General features: G+C 43.2%; 1 protein-coding gene across 2 annotated transcripts in view; it reads right to left on the bottom strand.

Moving 5' to 3' along the window:
- Fndc3b (fibronectin type III domain containing 3B) overlaps nucleotides 1-17,433 on the bottom strand; it is a 342,813-nt gene that overhangs the window by 100,715 nt on the left and 224,665 nt on the right. For both annotated transcript variants that reach the window (XM_029567042.1, XM_029567043.1), the window contains 3 exons: nucleotides 12,529-12,587; nucleotides 5,525-5,676; nucleotides 2,596-2,655 (listed from right to left, as the gene is read on the bottom strand). In XM_029567042.1, coding sequence (XP_029422902.1) covers nucleotides 2,596-2,655; nucleotides 5,525-5,676; nucleotides 12,529-12,587 — 271 coding nt within the window. The remainder of the gene's footprint in view (nucleotides 1-2,595; nucleotides 2,656-5,524; nucleotides 5,677-12,528; nucleotides 12,588-17,433) is intronic.

The raw sequence follows: 17,433 nt of genomic DNA, 5'->3' as shown, positions 1-17,433 counted from the left end.
ATTCAAGTTTCTTGAAAAGGATATTGTAAGCTCATGAATGAACAGGAAATCAATAAAACCAACCTTTAGTAAAACAGTAACAATAAACTGTTAAAACACTGAGGAAAAAGGAAACACATGCTAACGATGAAAACACCACATCTCAGGCCCCTTCGGAATTCTAGTTTTTCTGGTTTACTGTTCAACTGACCATTTTGAAGAATGGTCAAATAATTTCTGTTATCATCTTGGCTTTACAAATTATAAGCATCTGTTTGTGTATACAAATTGTGTGAAGTTCAAAATATCTGGGTGGAAGCTAAATGACTCAGAACCCCAAGGTTCTGGTTTAAACAGGAAAAGGTGGTTGCAGAGCCCATCCGAACAATCTAACAACTAAACAGATGTTCACTTTACGATGACATAAAGCAACTACGTTTAAAGCACATGTCCTGCTAATAAGGACATTGCAACCACAACTCATTTCCGCTTTCTTTTTTTTCCATTTGGGATGGGCTCTCCTGTGTAAGCTTAGTCTGGTTATGCAGCCAAGGATGACCTTGAACTCCTGATCTTCCTGACTCTACCCTCAGCTGCTGGGATGACCTGCTCAGTCTTATGCTTACTTCTCTTTCTGATTTATTTATTTACTTATTTTTATGTGCATGAGTGCTCTGTGTGCATATATGTAAGTTTACCTGTATGTGCAATGCCCAAGGAGGTCAGAAGAGGGCGCTGGATGCCCTGGAACTGTAAGTTACAGAAGGTTGTTAGAAGGTTGTTAGTCACTAAGTGGGTGCTGGGAAACCCGAGGTTCATCTGCAAGAGCCATCTCTCCAGCCCCTTCTGTTCAAAAAAAAAAAAAAATTGCCCTTTGTGGGGGTGGTTTGTTGAGACAGTCTCCCTGTAGTCCCAGCTGACCTGGATTCCCTATGGAGGAGATGGCCTCAATATCACAGAGATCCACCTGCCTCTGCCTCCTGAGCATTGATTAAAGGTGTGCAGCACCACGCCTGGTTTAAAACATTGCTGTAATACTTATTACTTATTTATCTATTCATTAGTGTGTGTGTGTATACACAGGTTTGATGACAACCATCCATGGAGTCAGTTTTCTCCTTCTAGCATGTGGGTTCCAGTGACAGAACTCAGGTCATCAGGCTTGAAGGGAAGTGCCTTTCTTCACCCGCTGAGCTGTCCTGCTGCCCATTACTTCCCTTAATGAAAAAACTGTGGAATATCACTTCAACCGAAGTTCAAGTTGAAGTAGCTGATCTATGGCTGATCTAAGCGACAACTCCAGCCTCCTACTTGGCTAGTCTGCTTCTACAAAGAAATCTATGGTATGGATTAACCTCTGGAAAGATACAAGGGTACTTGATGTTGTAATTTAAAGGCACGATCAGGTACACCCACCAAAACTGAGGAAGGAGAATCCACTGTGCACTGTATTAGATACAGTTAGATTTTCTGGTGAATTTAAAATGAAATAAAATTGAAAATAAAAATGTTATGGACCACATTCAGAAACTTGCCACTCAGTAATGACAGGGTGCTGTAAACTCCCATCGTCCTTTGCTCTTCCAGGCCTGGTTGGCTGGGCTTCTCCTTACGCCCTGCCTTCCAGGAGTCACAGTAGGGCTCCATGTCAATCTCAGTGGCGGTTTCAGACTACACGCCATGCCACATGGGTGGCTGCTTGCTCAAATTGGGTTTGCTCCTGTCAGAGATCATTTGATGTCTGCATTGTTTACATATTTCAAAATCTATTGGTTTTTGAGATCCCAAACTGTTTGTCTAACACGAGAAGGGCTTCTCCTGACATTTGGTCTGAACACAACAGCTTATACGTAGTCTTATAACAAGCAACTGATGTATCTACGGTTAAAAAAAAATACACTTATTATAAGAAAATATATGTTAATCTACAACATGCAATAAAAATTATTGTTACTGTTTTATGTGTGTACATGTTCATATGGAGGCTAGATATTAACATCTACTGACATCTGGTATCTTTATTTTCTACCTATTTATTTTTGACAGGGTCTCCTGTAGCCCAAGCTGGTCTGGTACTCACTATGTAGATCAGGCTGGCCTTATCTCACAGAGATCTGCCTGTCTCAACCTCCCAAGTGCTGGGATTAAAGGCATGTGTCACCACGCCCAGCGTTCTACCTTTTGTTTTGAGACAAAGTCTCTCACTGAGCCTGTTGTGCTGACCTAACTAGATCGGCTGGTTAGCAGGTTCCAGGGATCATCCTTCCCTGCCTCTCTAGCTTTGGGATTACGGGCACCTGCCCCCATGCTGTTTATGTTGGTGCTAGGGATTGAATTTAGGTCTTCATGCTTGCACAACAAACACTTGAATGTCTGAGCCATCTCCCCAGCTCTAAAAACTAATTTTAATGCTTAAAATTCTGTTCAGGGCACCTCCTACTGTTCTGCCCCAGAAGCGACCCTGAGTCTTCGCAGCTGCTCTGTAGTATGGACTCTGAACAGATGCCGTGGGCTCTGGGCCCACACCTCTACCAGGCAAGGGCCATCCACTACCAGGTTCTGGTATGGAGGTGCCTGGGCTGTCCAGCACAGTTCTGTGGTCGTGTCCCAACTTACCTCACATGGTAATCAGTGGCTGGTCTGAGATCTTTCAGGTTACATTCCAATTCTTCTCCGCTGCAAAGAAAATTCATTTATTACTTCACAATACTATCCCAAAGGCAAAATGGGCTTGGGATTCAGGTCTCACAATCACATGCCAATAATAACTCAAGTACTATCACTTCTGAGTCCATCAAAACCCAGAATGAAACCTTCTTATTGGGTGGGGTCATTTAGAATTGAAAGTTGAAGTCCTTTATATGGTGCCATCTCAGATCTGGGAATTTGAGGAAAAAAATACTATGTCTTATTGGTTCTTAAAATAAGACAAAGTAAAAAAATATGTAAATGGGGACGATCTGTAAACAAATACACCATCCCTCCAGCAAATGAGTCTCTTGTACTTACTCTGGCAGGGACCCCCAACTACCTTAGCACAGGACTCTTCTGATGAATTTGTAGTTCACCCCAGAGCCCCCAAGAAATAGCCCTCTGACATAAAGTAAAACTGCTTCTATAAGCCAAAGGGGAAACTGAACCTTAATTAAAATAATGAAGAAACAACCCACACAAAATAAGCTGTGCTCTGTTTAACTGTGGCAGGAAGTTGAGGTATGGTAGCACAGGCCTCAATCTAGTATTCAGGAAGCTGAAGCAGGACAAGCTTGAGTTCAAGGACAAGGCAAGAGGGCTACATGGCAAATAGCAAGACTGCATCTTAAAAAAAAAAAAATCAAGAAGGGTGTGTGTCTCCATAATTTAATTTTTACTCTTGAAAACTGTCAAATGCCAAGTTAAAGAAGGTAAATGAGACAAGACAACCAAAGGTACTATCTGACCCTATCCCGACAGGAATAAAAATGTTATCACAGTTTTCAAAATAAGAGATCACTGCCTTCAAAATAAGAGACTCTTCAGATGAGCTGATGAGCTGGAACCAGGGGATGGAGTAGATGAAAGGGCTGTGGCAGAGTAAGTTTACGAAGCTGACACCTACAGTGTGGTAGATGGTGGGGAGATTTATACTGAAATATTTAATGCTAAAGAACTGAGACATAAAACTTTGGGGGGAAATGCAGACAGGAGAGAAAAAGCCATGGTTAGCAAGGTACCAGGGCAAAAAACAGCAGGAAAATATGAACAGAATACACCTGTACACCTTTGTCTCTACATGCAATGTTTAATATGACTGAGATTCTCCCAAATAAAGTTGTATGTTTCAAACTGGAAGCTATGTCTATACCTTGCCTACAGCTCTGTAGCTTGACCTGGGTTGCACTTTAAAATATTTTGTATGTGCTAAGCTGGGCTGACATGAGGAGACAGCTTGGACATCTCTTGAGGGAAAAAACCCAAAGAATCAGCAAGTCTAGGCAGTAACTAGAGTTGAGTGGCATGTGCTTCCTTCCAGTAGAAACAGGAACTCTCATCTCCAACATTAAGAAGCAGACTTTTTCCACTTGTGTGGCCTCCGGCTCCTTGGGGCACTGGGCACTCTAGTTCCTGTCACCAGTGTTTAACTTGAATGAACAGGATCTACCTTCCTGGGAGTGGCTGTGCACACCTGTAGTCCCAGCTATATAAAATATATGGTTTTTTTTTTTTTTTTTTTTTTTTTTTTGTGGGTGGGTGTTTTCTTATGTTATCTGTGTATATGGTTTTTGTGTTTTTTGGGAGGTTTTTTTTTTTTTTTTTTTTTTTTTTTTTTTTTTTTTTGTTTTTTTTTTTTTTTTTTTTTGTGTGTGTGTGTGTGTGTGTGTTTCTTGGGGGAAGTAGAAGCTCTGTGCACTTCTGATTCTATTTTTTGGGAATAGAATCAAATGATTATGATCCAGAGCACTGGCGCAGGTTTTATTCCAATGCAGAAGGCAATCTTAGGCGTGCCCTGCAAGGGCCTCTGGTGTTTCTGCAGTGAGGAGGCCTGGTGCCAGCAAGGTCACAGTGGACGCTGCAAGGCCGGGGATGCTGCAAGAGTCAAGGAAGAGACCACAGAGCAGCCGGGAGGCAAGAGGAGTCAGTACAGCAGCTCCTTCCTTCTCTCTCTTTGTGGTCCACAAGGAAACACATCAGGAAAGGGAGCCTGGGAAGCTCAGCCCGGTGTGGCCCTGATGAGATGGGGAACAGATTAGGAACGAACATCACCGCTGAGGCAAGCGGGGTTTGTGTGAGTACGTTACCCTAATGCGGGCAGTCCTTCCAGGCCACGCACAGGGAGGTCCCACATGTCGTCCAAATAAACTCAACTTTCTGGTTTCCTGCTCTGCAAACATGAGCTGCACAAAGGAGAAGGGACTTGACCCTGACATTTTTACCACATTGAGGAAACAGCTATAAATCACTGGATGAGCTGATATGTGGGACTCCATAAAATACCCTCCCCTTCTGTGACCATTTAAGAAATCCTCAGACTGAAATGTTTTAATTTTTAGTACAGGCTGAATGGTAAGAAGTAGGGTAAAAATGGAAGCAAAAACATTGTAGAAGCTCTCAAAAACTGGAGTAGAAAAAGGACTGGGCCTAAAGTAACTGATCTTATGATTGCTTATATATGTAACAACAAAACATCACAGTCAGTTCTTATCCTGACAGACCTTGGTATTTTTTTATTACTATGCTGACAACCAACATATATATAACCAAGAAATCTGTTTCACCAAATAGCCCTATATTGCTCATTTTTTATTAATAATTACTTGGACAATTAGTTCCTGACATAATTTCTACACTTTCCTCTAGTGCTAGGGGTTGAACCCAGGGCCTCATGCATACTAAGGCAAGTATTCTACAGTTGAGCTATAGCCTTGGCCCCATGATTACTAACGTTTAAAATTAATTACTTAAAACAAAATCTTCAAAGTTTGAATTTTTCCTTTTATGCCTCTTCTTTAATGACTCTAAAGACACAGTTTAGTAGCAAAGAAAAACACACGGAAAAACATGCTACCTGTAAATTATCTTGTATTTTCCATCTCGTCCTTTGTCAGATAAGGCAACCTCATAGCTGTAGGGGAAGGAAAGACCACTGTGGGGTCCACATGACAGTCCAACAGGGGGCGCCCAGGACAATACAACTGCTCTTGCCTGGATATTAGACACCTGAAGAAAAAAAACATGGGTTAGAAGTGTCCAAATGCATTTCACATGGGTCAGACACAGCTTCCACTGAGTATGCCTTTGTTATCATTAGCAGTGACATAAAAATCACTGTTATTCCAAAGCAGCTCTAACTCTAAAAAAGATGTTCTATCTGGGGCTTTCTTGTTGGTCTTCCTGTGCAGAGGTGCTCCCGTAGCTTTGTCCTCAATGCAAAGACTCCTCAAGTCCACTCATTCCTCCAGAAAGTAAAGTCACTGTTCACACCAGAGAATTTCAGGTAAAAAGCTGAATTTGAGGTCACAGGAACCTTCATGATAGGAATTATGGGGGCTGGGGGTAACCCACAGCCACAGGTATTTTCTAGTTGCCATCAAGCCTTGCTGGGTGTTGAATTATCCCCTGAAGCTAACATGATTCCCACCAAGACTCTGAGGTCCTGCGGATGCCCAGGAGAGTCCAATGGGTAGGAAAGCTGGAGGCTTCACCTCTTCATGTTGTCTTTACCCTGTGAGTCTAGCTTCTGCTTAAGGCTTCACTTGAGCAAAGGGCTCTGGGCCTTCAGAGGCCCTGCTTCTCACAGGCTCTAGTTACGTGATCTCCTTGGGTACTCAGGGGTGCCGCCTGCTGCCCTCAGGAGGAATCTGCTTGCCTTTAACAGGTCCAGCCTTGGCACCCCTCCCTGTCTGGTCTCAGCTGCCCTTCTATCTGAAGCTGAGTCACCTCCCAAATAACTCTCTGCACTCAAGTGTCTGAGATTCTGTTTCTGGAGAAACCCAACCTGATGCACAAGGTTTAATTCTTTAACAGAAATCTAACAACAGAGCTTTCGTATTTTAATTTTCTAAAGACTATTTATTGCAACCTCGATATTGGTCTGGATAACTCCTTAAAAACCATTGAACAAATATGACTCAATACAAATACTAAAGCTTAGTATTCACAGACTTTGGAACTGGTATTTCAGTTGGAGGTGGAAATATGTATCTACTGAATCCCTATCTTTTTCTCCTATTTTATCCACTATCTGATCTATACAGAATATTAAAAAATCTACATAGGCAAAATTATTTACATGTACAAATAATGGGTAAATGTTGAGTGTCTTTCTAAAGTCTGTCACTGACTCCAATTCTAGCAGATATCGTCATACAATTTCTGCTCTACACAGATACAGTACCATGATACATTTAGTCAGACACCTACCTATTCATCCTTCAAGACCCTGCTGGACCTCACTACCACCAAGTAGACGAGAAGCCTCTGAGACCATTACTCCTCTGTGCTTCATAGACCTTGAGGGAATTACTGCCACTGTTCATCATACCTGTAGCCTCTGTCTAGCTGTGGGATTCCCTAAGGACACAACCCAAGCCATATTCTACCGTGAGCAATGGCAGCTTAGTAAATGTTGAATAATAATTGAGACAGAGGGAATAGAGTTCTCTGAGTTTCGGATACAGACAGCACAGTGAGTAATGGATCAACAAGAACGATCTTGTTAAATACCACGAAAGGTCATTAGAGAACCAAACTCCAGCCTTCCAGCTGGTCAGTAGACTCCAGCCCTCCTGCCGTGTGGTCCACTCAACTGCCCCACCTAATGGGCTGCACTCTGACCTGCCAACTGACCAGCCCCAAGCCCACAGGCTCCCTCTTGCCCTTTTAACTTAGCTTTGGTCTTTTCCACTGCCTTGGCTTAACACATTTCTTTTAAACCCAGGTCAAATGCTGCCTGTTTATTCAGAAGTCTTGGGATTTGACAGAGGACATGCTCTAAAGCCTCTTAGAGCCTGGGCGTGAGATGGTTATCATCGATTGTCAACTTCACTGGATCTAGAATTACCTAAGAGACCAGCCCCTGGGCATATCTGTGAAGAACTTTCTAGATTAGTTTAATTGAGGTAAGAAGGCCCTGTTCCAGAGGCTGGAGTCCCAGGCTGTATAAAAAGAAGAAAATGAGCCTGGTGTGGTGATACACGGCTTTAATTCCAGCACTTGGGAGGCAGAGGCAGGCGTATCTCTGGATCTCTGTGAGTTTGAGGCCAGCCTGGTCTACACAGTAAGTTCTCGGCCAGCTGGGGCCACAGGGATACCCTGTCTCAAAAAGACCAAAAAAAACAAAACAAAACAAAAAACCCTACCAGCTCCTCCCACTTCTGCCATCATGATGTCCCTCCCAGGATGGACTGTGTCCTGTATCCCTTCAAACTGAGCAAAAATAAACCTTTCCTCTCAGAGTTTTGTCACAGTGATGAGACAAGTAACTAACACAAGAAGTGTCAGAGCTGGTCCTGAGCAGAGAGACACCCAGAGCACCAGGAACAGCCTCTGAACTGTCCTTCCAGGGTTTGCTTCTTTGACTAGACAGCCCCCTTTGTACACCAGGCCGAATTCCTTCACATACAGACATGAGCACTCCTGAGCTACTGGGTACTACATTCGATTTTTAACTTCAAAGGTGCTGTTTTACCATCAAGAGTTCAGCTTATATTGAAAAAAGGAGGCTGCCTGCACCCTGGGAGACATGTGCTGAGGTGAAAAATGGCTGCCGTGCACCATTCCAAGAACCAAGCCCATAGTGACACCAATTCTATGAATGGTGGAGTGAAATAGCACATCTCAAAATAGCCCAGTTAGACACTAGAGCTTAGATTCCATGCACACATCTATAAATTCATATCCCTTCAAGCCTTTCCTTTTCAGCAGCTATTACAAATACACCTTTTTTTCCATGAAGATTTAGTTATTATTTAAACAAGTAGAGATGCAACTAGGAGCACCAGCTAAAACTTGTGTCTTTCCCTAGACTCTGAGCCTTGTGAAAGCACAGGCACTTGTGGAAGTGCAGCCTGCCGACACACACACACACACACACACACACACACATACACACACACACAAAGAGACTCTGGGAACTCAGCACTATGTTCCAAAGACAGGGGTTCCTGTGAGTCCTCCCTCCAGCTAAGCAGTGGTCCCATATGAAGACCAGTCAGTACACCCTCCATTTGTGCCTCTGTGCCCTCCTGTGGATGAGGTTGGCCTCACCCTTCTTTAGCCACAGGCATCCTGAAGGAAAGAGTATTAGGCTCCTTTAGGACTTGGATCCTGGGAAGCTACAGGGTGTCTTTGAAGACAATGTCTCCAAGGGGTGAGTCCTTGTCCTCAGGTGTATTTACTCCATGTGCCTCAGGAAGTGATACTTCAAAAAATTTATTTATTTATTTATTTTTATTTTATGTGTATGAGTGTGTTTGCACGCATAAATGCATGTAGGTGCACCTGTGTCATGCAGTGCCCACAGAGGACAGAAGAGGGTGTTGGATCCCTTGGAACTGGAGTTGCAGATGGTTGGGTTCTAGGATTCAAATCTGGGTCCTCTGCAAGAACAGCCAGTGCTCTTAACCACTGAGCCAGCTCTCCAGCCGCAGGAGGTAACGCCTTACAGTAGGATTCAGAACTGTGTTCAGCCCTATCTCAGAATGATGGCACTTGTACATGAATTTTACAGTGCAACCTCTCTCCCTGTGCCCAAATGTTCTCATAGGTATCAACCACTGAAGTGATCCAGGATGCTGCTCATGTGACCACTGTAGTAATCACCATGGCTCTATACTCATTCACCCCTAGACATTCAGCACAGAACTGATCTGTGCATGTTTGGATCATCTGACCATGCAGTGATCACCTCGGCTCTATAGACATTCATTCATCCCTAGACACTCAGCACAGAACTGACCTGTGCACGTTCGGGTCATCTGATCATACAGTGATCACCACGGCTCTATAGACACTCATTCATCGCTAGACACTCAGCACAGGACCTGTGCACATTCGGGTCATCTGATCATGCAGTGATCACTGTGGCTCTACAGATACTCATTCATCCCTAGACATTCAGCAGAGAACTGACCTGTGCACGTTAGGATCATCTGACCACGCAGTGATCACCACGGCTCTACAGATACTCATTCATCCCTAGACATTCAGCAGAGAACTGACCTGTGCACGTTCGGATCATCTGACCACGCAGTGATCACCACGGCTCTATAGACACTCATTCGTCCCTACACATTCAGCACAGAACTGACCTGTGCATGTTCAGGTCATCTGCCACAACGAGAAGTCCGTGTCTTTTGAGCTGGGATAGAAGTGGTGTTTTTAGTTCTGAAACTACTGGGCAAAGAAAAATCTGATTTTGGTGGCAGTGATATAAAGCAGTCTGTGGAAAGGGAACGAGTGTAAGTCTATATAAGAATTAGCTAACTAAACTTGGGGCTGGAGAGATGGCTCAGTGTTTAAGAGCACTGACTGCTCTTGCAGAGGACCCGGGTTTGATTCCCAGCACCCACATGGCAGCTAACAATCATCCGTAACTCCAGTTCCAGGGGATCTGATGCCTTCTTCTGACGTCTGTGAGCATTGCATGATACAGGTGCACTTACACATATGCAGGCAATACACTCATACACATTAAAAAAAATGAATTAGCTAACTAAACTGTTTTAAGGTACCTTGAGGGCTTATACATGAACTTATATCCACCTCTAAATGGTCACATATTGATCAGAAATCAGTTTTTAACCTATGTGTTTGTTAAATACAGATTCTAACTTGAGAGTGTTGTGTCTGAATTAGAACCTACGATAGCTTATAACCACGTTTTCTCTTTGCCCCACTTGTCCAGTGTTGGAATTCTGTTCTATAAAGTTTTACCTTTGTTTTTTTTTTAATTTTCAGAATTTAGCTATGTGGGAGGCCTGTCAATTTGATGGAAGGGTACGTTACAGAATACCACGGAAACACTGGCTTCAAGTTCTAAGTAGTCACCCCGGGGAACAACGCAAAGGGAAACACATGAGAAAGGAAAAGGTCAAAGAAAACCGATACTCAGATCTACAGCTTCCAGACACATCTGCTTTCCCAGCTCCTGAAGTGCTAGGAGCCTCAGCTCTGCTCCCAGACGAACGGCTGTTTGTCTTTCAAGGAACTGCTTCTCACAGGGACGTCTTCTTGGGTCCCACTTCTGGCACTGGACAAATCAATTGTTTCTACAACTCAAACACTGACTAATGGAAACAAGAAAAACCACAGCTCCAGGTTACATGGACTCACTTCCTGCAAACAAACAGCTCTCCAGGATGTGGAAGGCAGTACCGTATGGAGAGCCACCAACAGAGGAATGCGCGCTGGTGAGGCTACGTGCAGTTCCCAAAGCATCAGAGACAGCATTAAGTGCAGTCCTCTGGCAGAGCAGCAACCTTGCCAGCCAAGTCCTAGAGGCATCTATGCACCACAGTTCCAGGGCACATACCTTGTGTGTCAGCATACAGTCTTAATGAAATTGAAATGAGATTGAGCAAGTATTTGGATCTCCTTTAGAGGACAGTCAATGACTTAATTCGAGGTGCCCAAAGTTACAGAAAATGACTGAAATCTACCTGTTCTAGATGCCACCTCTGCACTGAAATCATTGGCAGAAATATCAAAGGGAAAAAATTGTTTTATTTAGAGGTGGAACCAGATGTAGCTGAAGGGGAAAAGAAGCAAGAACTGTGCTTTTTACAGCATGGGCCCAACTTCTTTCAGCTTGGATTCTTTTCCTGGAGGGTGGCCTGATGCCCTTCCCTCTCATCTGAGTATCGCGTGACCTTTTACTCTTGCTTAATGAGGTGCCACAAACCATACTGAAAGTCTCTTCTAAGTATTCTAATACAAGTATATAACTCACTTCTCAGATGCTTTCTGTGTTTATTATTATTACTATTACTTTTTTTTTCAAAGACGAGGAAATCGAGGCACCTCAATTTATAACAGAGAGGAGTATGCACCAAAGCTAAAAGTACAACTACCCATTTCTAGTAGAGGGTAACATCTTATCAATCTAGTCCCAGAATGGCCCTACTACTGGGTCCCTCCTTGTCACATCTGATTCCACCACCTAATTCTGACACCTATAGCCCTTCATGAGGATCTCAGTCAGAAAGATTCTTAACACTTTCCTCCCTGGGTGCATCCTCTTGCTCCAAGCATCTGTCAACTGTTGGATCATTCTGAAACTGCAGCTCACCTTTGCCGAGAACCCCCAATGGCAGCCTGTGCCTGTTCAGCATAGGTTCCAACTCCCTAACTCCAGCAAGGCCCTACTCCTTCACAAGTGCCATATTAGCTCAGCTTCCAGCATACCCATGCTCCGAGGTTTAGTCCCACTCCACAATGTCCCCCGCGGCATGTTTGGACTCTGCTGTTAAAAAGCCTCAGTCTTCACAACACATGGAGAAACAAGGTTTTCTGGTTCAGCCAGAAAATAATCCAAAAACTTTGGCTCTCTGATCGCAGACAAAAGGCTGAATCAACATTCTGAATTTTTAGATGAATTCGAAAACACCTGGCCAATCCAGCCACACAGCATCGTGACTTCCACCATCTTTCCCTTATCGTGCCCAATGTTCTCAGCTTATTTTTTTCAGCTAATAAATATATAAAGATTGTTGGGGATTTACCTGGGAAAATACCTTGAATTTCTGAGGTTTTCAAAATTTATTATTACTCAATTTACAGAGGTAAAAAGAAATTACCAGACCAAAAACTTCTCTGTCGATACAGGAAGTCTAAAAGAACATTGAACAGCACTTCAAATAGCTAGACAAAGGCAGCACTTCAGCGGCTGACTACACAGAAGCCCAATGTTCTGTATTTTTGTGCATCATGAATAACTAAGTAGTACTTCATAGTTTATCAATAACTTGCTATGAGAAGGGGTCCTTCTGCTTACCGATGGTATAGAGAAAGAAAAGCACATTGGGAATGCCTAGGGAGGCCTTGTTGGCACTGGAGGTCCAGAAGACATACCTGTGGTTTCTCTATTCCGGAAAGGATGTCTTGCACCCGCTTTACTTCCAATTCATATTCTGTATCACAAAGAAAGAAAAGGAAAAACAATATCATTAGAAGGCAATAAGTCTATCAGTTTCCTTCCCCCAGGCATTAGTTAGGCCTGTCAGTTGCCCATTACCATGATTTTCTGGTACCTACCACAAACCTGACAACAAACATTGGGAATGGGATGCCTCTGGGATGGGGTCTCACTGTGCTTGTGCTAACTTGTCACTGTGCAATTTAAGTATTCGCAGTGTTAGCAAGATTAACATAGAGTTCCCTTCAATAATTCAGCAGACAATAGGGAATAAAGAGCTGAACATGGGAAGGCAGGAGACCCTCTAGGCTGGAGGTACAGCACAGTAAAGAGATGAACTTGAATGACAGCAGCTCGTCCATGCAGGCTGTGAGTGCAAAAATATTTTCTTCTGTATATATGTATGCTTTTAAGTTTGAGCTGCAGTATTTAAGCAGAAGAACTAACAGTCTGAAGAGATGTTTGACTTCTGCATCAACACTGCACACAATGCATTGTGGTAGCTGTCCAGGTAAAGGGTAGAGCTCTCTTCAGCTAGACTTGGTAAAACTGGGGGAACAGGACGAGTTTGGAAGGTAGAGGTGTTGCAAGACTTGATGTGATGGACACTGTAAAAGAAGGGTAAGGATAACTTCTAGTCTTCATCAACCAGATGGAGGATGGTGTCTTTTAATAAGATGTGTAAATGGGTATGTATCATTGTGTAGTAAAAACTATAGAAATTCAAGGTAAAAAAAACTTTAGCATACAAAGATGGGATGAGAAGAATGTTTAACCCAAAACAAACTAAAACAAACCATCAACATAGAATTCAGTTTGCTCCATTAAAGGAGCTCATGGAATCTAACTACCCTGGGTTGTGGGAGATTCCATGAAACTATTTAACCTTGAAGCTCAGTGCTAGAGAAATATGACGACCAGGCCATATGTCCTTGGCCCCCAGTTATTTCCAGGTTGGTGGGGGGAAGGGTGGCATGAAAGCAAATAGACAACTACAACATCATGGGATACTGTCGTAAAGGTAACCTAAACGAGGTCACTTGAGAAGCTGAGCGGCCAACAGCGAGCTTAGCCTGGAGGGTGCAGGCATGTGGAGGTGAAACTAGGGTTGACACTGGTTTAGCAAGTCCTGTACTTCATGGGTACAGCTCACTGTTGAATCAGCTCACTGTTCAATCTCAAAATGACCTTTTCAAGGACTCTTACTCCAACCCCTGATCCAGCCTCACTTGGTCATACAAACCCTGTTGCTTTCTTGTTTACAGTCAGTATCTGAAAGGAATTATCCTATTGCTCATGGTTGGTCTTTCCTACTAAAATGTGTTTGGAAACACATATACTACAGTCCTGGGTATGCAAAGATTTTCCTGTAAGGACCCTGCAAGGTAGCCAGGAATGGGGATACACACTAGTAAGCCCAGCAGTTGGGAGGTGGAGGCAGGAAGATCAGGAGTTCAAGGCCAGCCTCAACTCTACATGGACAGCCTGGGCTATGAGAGCCACCTCCACCCTCACATATATCAAAAGAAAACCAGGAATCGGATACTTTAAACTCTGTGGGTGACATGTAGGTCTCTGTTGATCTTTGTTTTATTTTTATATCCCTTTAAAAATGTAATGAGCATCTTTATTTGTAGATCAGAGAGCAAAACAGGCTGCCAGGTGGGCGTCAGTTTCCTGAGGCCCTCTCCTCCGTCCTTGGTTCTGAGCACAGGTCTTGCATGCCAAGCTCACTAGGTTCTTACTGACTAAAAAAATGAACATAATCCACATTAAAAATAACTAATACATTAGGCTGGCATTGTCCTAACTTTTAAAAGACTAGGCCACAGGCTGGGAAGATGGCTCAGCTGATTAGGTGTTTGCCTTATAAACACAAGGAAATGAGTTTAGTTCCCAGAACCCACAGGGGAAAAAAAAAAAAAAAAAAAAAAAAAGCCAGGCATGGTGGCATGCACTTGCAATCTCAGTGCTGGGGAGGCAGAGACAGTGGATCACTGAGCTTTCTGGTCAGCCAGCCTAGCCTAACTGGTGTGTTAGATCAGTAAGAGACCCTGTCATAAAAAAATCAAGGTGGATAGCTCCTGAGGAACACCACCCTAGGTTGTCCTCTGATTTCCACACACTTGCACTCACACACATGCACTGCTGTACACACGCATGTATAAACGCACACTCGATCTTCATTTTTTTGACTGCCTTTTTTCAGAGCAAGCACACCAACATTCCGGTGAGAAAGAGCAACATCACGAACAGGAGTCCCACACTTAGAAAAGCAAATTTCATGTGCTCATTTATAATCGTGAATTCACTACAGACAATGGATTGCACCTACAAATCAAAAATGACATAACCTTAAATATGCTGGAATTGCCTACAAACTGTAAATTTTTACATATCTCAAAGTTAACTGTCAACCAAAAAGAAAAGCCAACCACAATCATAATAAATAAATCAGCTCAGTTGTCAAAGGCAAGCATTTCCTTGATCTCTGGTTATTGGTGAGCTTGAAGGATGCAATGGTTTTAAACATGTACACAGCTAGATACATCCAACTAATGGAAATGACACATCCGGATTATCAAGAAAAGCAAAAACCCAGACCCGAAGCTTAAGGTGAAAAGGCCAGGTAAGAACAGGGATGGCGGGGCATGATGCAGAAGGAAGTCTGCAAAGTACGAATCTGCAGGACCAAGTGTTTGACACAGTGATTGAAAGAATGAGAAGTGGAAAAGGATGACGTTTGCCCCATAAAAACTGGAGATCCTCCCTCTGCCTTCAAATAGAGATGATGGGAGAAAGGGCTGTGGAGTAGCCAGAAAAGGGAGAGAATGGAGGAGGAGGATTCATAAAAGGTTCGGCTGAGCCTGATCGCGAAACACAGTCACAATTGGGCTTGTTGACGGTTGTGCTCATTCATTAAAGGAGTGCCAAGCAGGGTCACTGGACCCTCACCTGAGTATCCAGCCACTCTTCCCAGACAACTAGTCCAGGCTTGGAAGACAAAAGAAAAACGAGGAAGAACCCAATAGAGGGATGCTTTTGGAAGCTCTCGTCAAGAAACGCCAATGGACTCTCATATGAACATCTGAAAATTGCCAGTCTGACTTTTTTCTAGTTCCCCATCTAGAACTTGTAATGCTAATTACTCTTATCTTTACTTCTCCTTCACATCTCCTATTCATGATTCCAGGACTTTCTTCTCCCCTTAGAGACAACAGTTATGCAATTTGGGAGTCTTTTAGATAGACCCACTGAAAGGGTATTCCAATTGCCTGACCCTGCATCCCTGTTCATCATGGAAGAAGCCAGAGCGGTCTGTGTCCCTATTCCCTATTGGCAATTTGGATAACCCCTTCAAGAGGATGGTGTGATAAGAATAGGAGGTAGGAATTAGCTAGGCAGTTAGGGTAAAAAAGACCCCAAAGAAATGTAGCCAGTTTCTTGGCTAAAAGCCAAAATGTCCTTGGGCCTGTTAGCAACATACTCTGTTCGAAAATGTCAAAAGTATTTGGGAGCTTGTATCTAATCCTTAAAAGATTTTAGGGTTACCTCTTCAGAGGGGGGAATGTCGGAGAGGAGGGAGTGGGCATGGATTTGATCAAGACGCCTTATATGCATATATGAAATTCTCAATAAAGTTTTTGTAAAAACTAAAAAAAAAAAGGTTTGTCCAAAACCAAACAGAATGGGTTTTAAGAAAGAGCCAGAAATATAAACACAAGTGAAAGATCCTGAGATAAAAAACAAGTTCCAAAGACAGGTTAGGGCCTTGTCCTCTGTCTTGGATTATCATCATGAGAGCTGTGGCATGTTCTGAGTACCAGCCACATGGTGGTCAATAAATCATCACCTTGCTAATTTTCACTACATTTCTTTGCTAGGTGAATATTTCCTGTTCCACTGTACAGCAGTTGGGAAGGCTGGTGTCTGTGTTCACCTCTGGAGCTTGGCACATCATTGTAGGTATCCTTGTTGACTGAGAGGAGGAAAAGAGGAGGATGCTAAGGCTCAGAGAAGCAAGTGTCATTTCCCCAGGGCCACAAGTCTAGTAAATGGTCCCCAAAGTGTGTAGAAGGTTTGAATATATTGTGATGAGTAAACAGAGACCTGGTGCTGTGAGGGGAATGTCTGTACCCACCTAGCTTCTTCTTTTTTTTTTTTTTTTTTGGTCTTTTTGAGACAGGGTCTCCCTGTAGCCCCAGCTGGGCTGGAACTCACTGTGTAGACTAGGCTGGCCTTGAACTCACAGAGATCCACCTACCTCTGCCTCCTGAGTGCATGCACCACCATGCCCAGCTCCCACTCCTAATCTTATTAACTAAAATTTGAGCACACCCATTCTGTCCTTCAGTGTTTATCCTCCAGGAGTTGTTGAATCACAAGGCCATGTGATTAACTGACTTTTGCATAATGGTAACATCAAGCAGCTGTGGCTGCTCTCACAGTGATATCCTAACTTAGGGAATGACAGAGTTTACATCAGCTACCCTGAACTCCTGGATTGAGGAACCATTTTCCGAACTACATACTCAACTCTACCATATCCAAGTCCCACATGAACACTGCAAATACTTCAACTGTAAGAATAAAGCTGATAAAAAATAAACCAAGCAAAAAAGTAACACCTCATGCATAAATCCCAGCACGCTAATAAAAGAAAGACAACATAGTGACCCCCAAATTACCAATCCTACAATAATGACATCTAGTGAGAGTGGGTCAGGTAGAGTCCCAAACAGAGAACCCAAAAGAATGATTATAAGTAGGTTAAAAGAAATCAAACAAGAAAATAAAGCCCTGATTAGAATACAGTTAAATGAAATAAGGAAGGCAATGTA

Source organism: Nannospalax galili, unplaced genomic scaffold, assembly GCF_000622305.1.
Source record: "Nannospalax galili isolate Female #2095 unplaced genomic scaffold, S.galili_v1.0 scaffold1021, whole genome shotgun sequence".
Lineage (NCBI taxonomy): Eukaryota > Metazoa > Chordata > Mammalia > Rodentia > Spalacidae > Nannospalax > Nannospalax galili.
The sequence above is the reverse complement of the archived record's forward strand: the minus strand, read 5'-3'. Positions and strand labels throughout refer to the sequence as shown.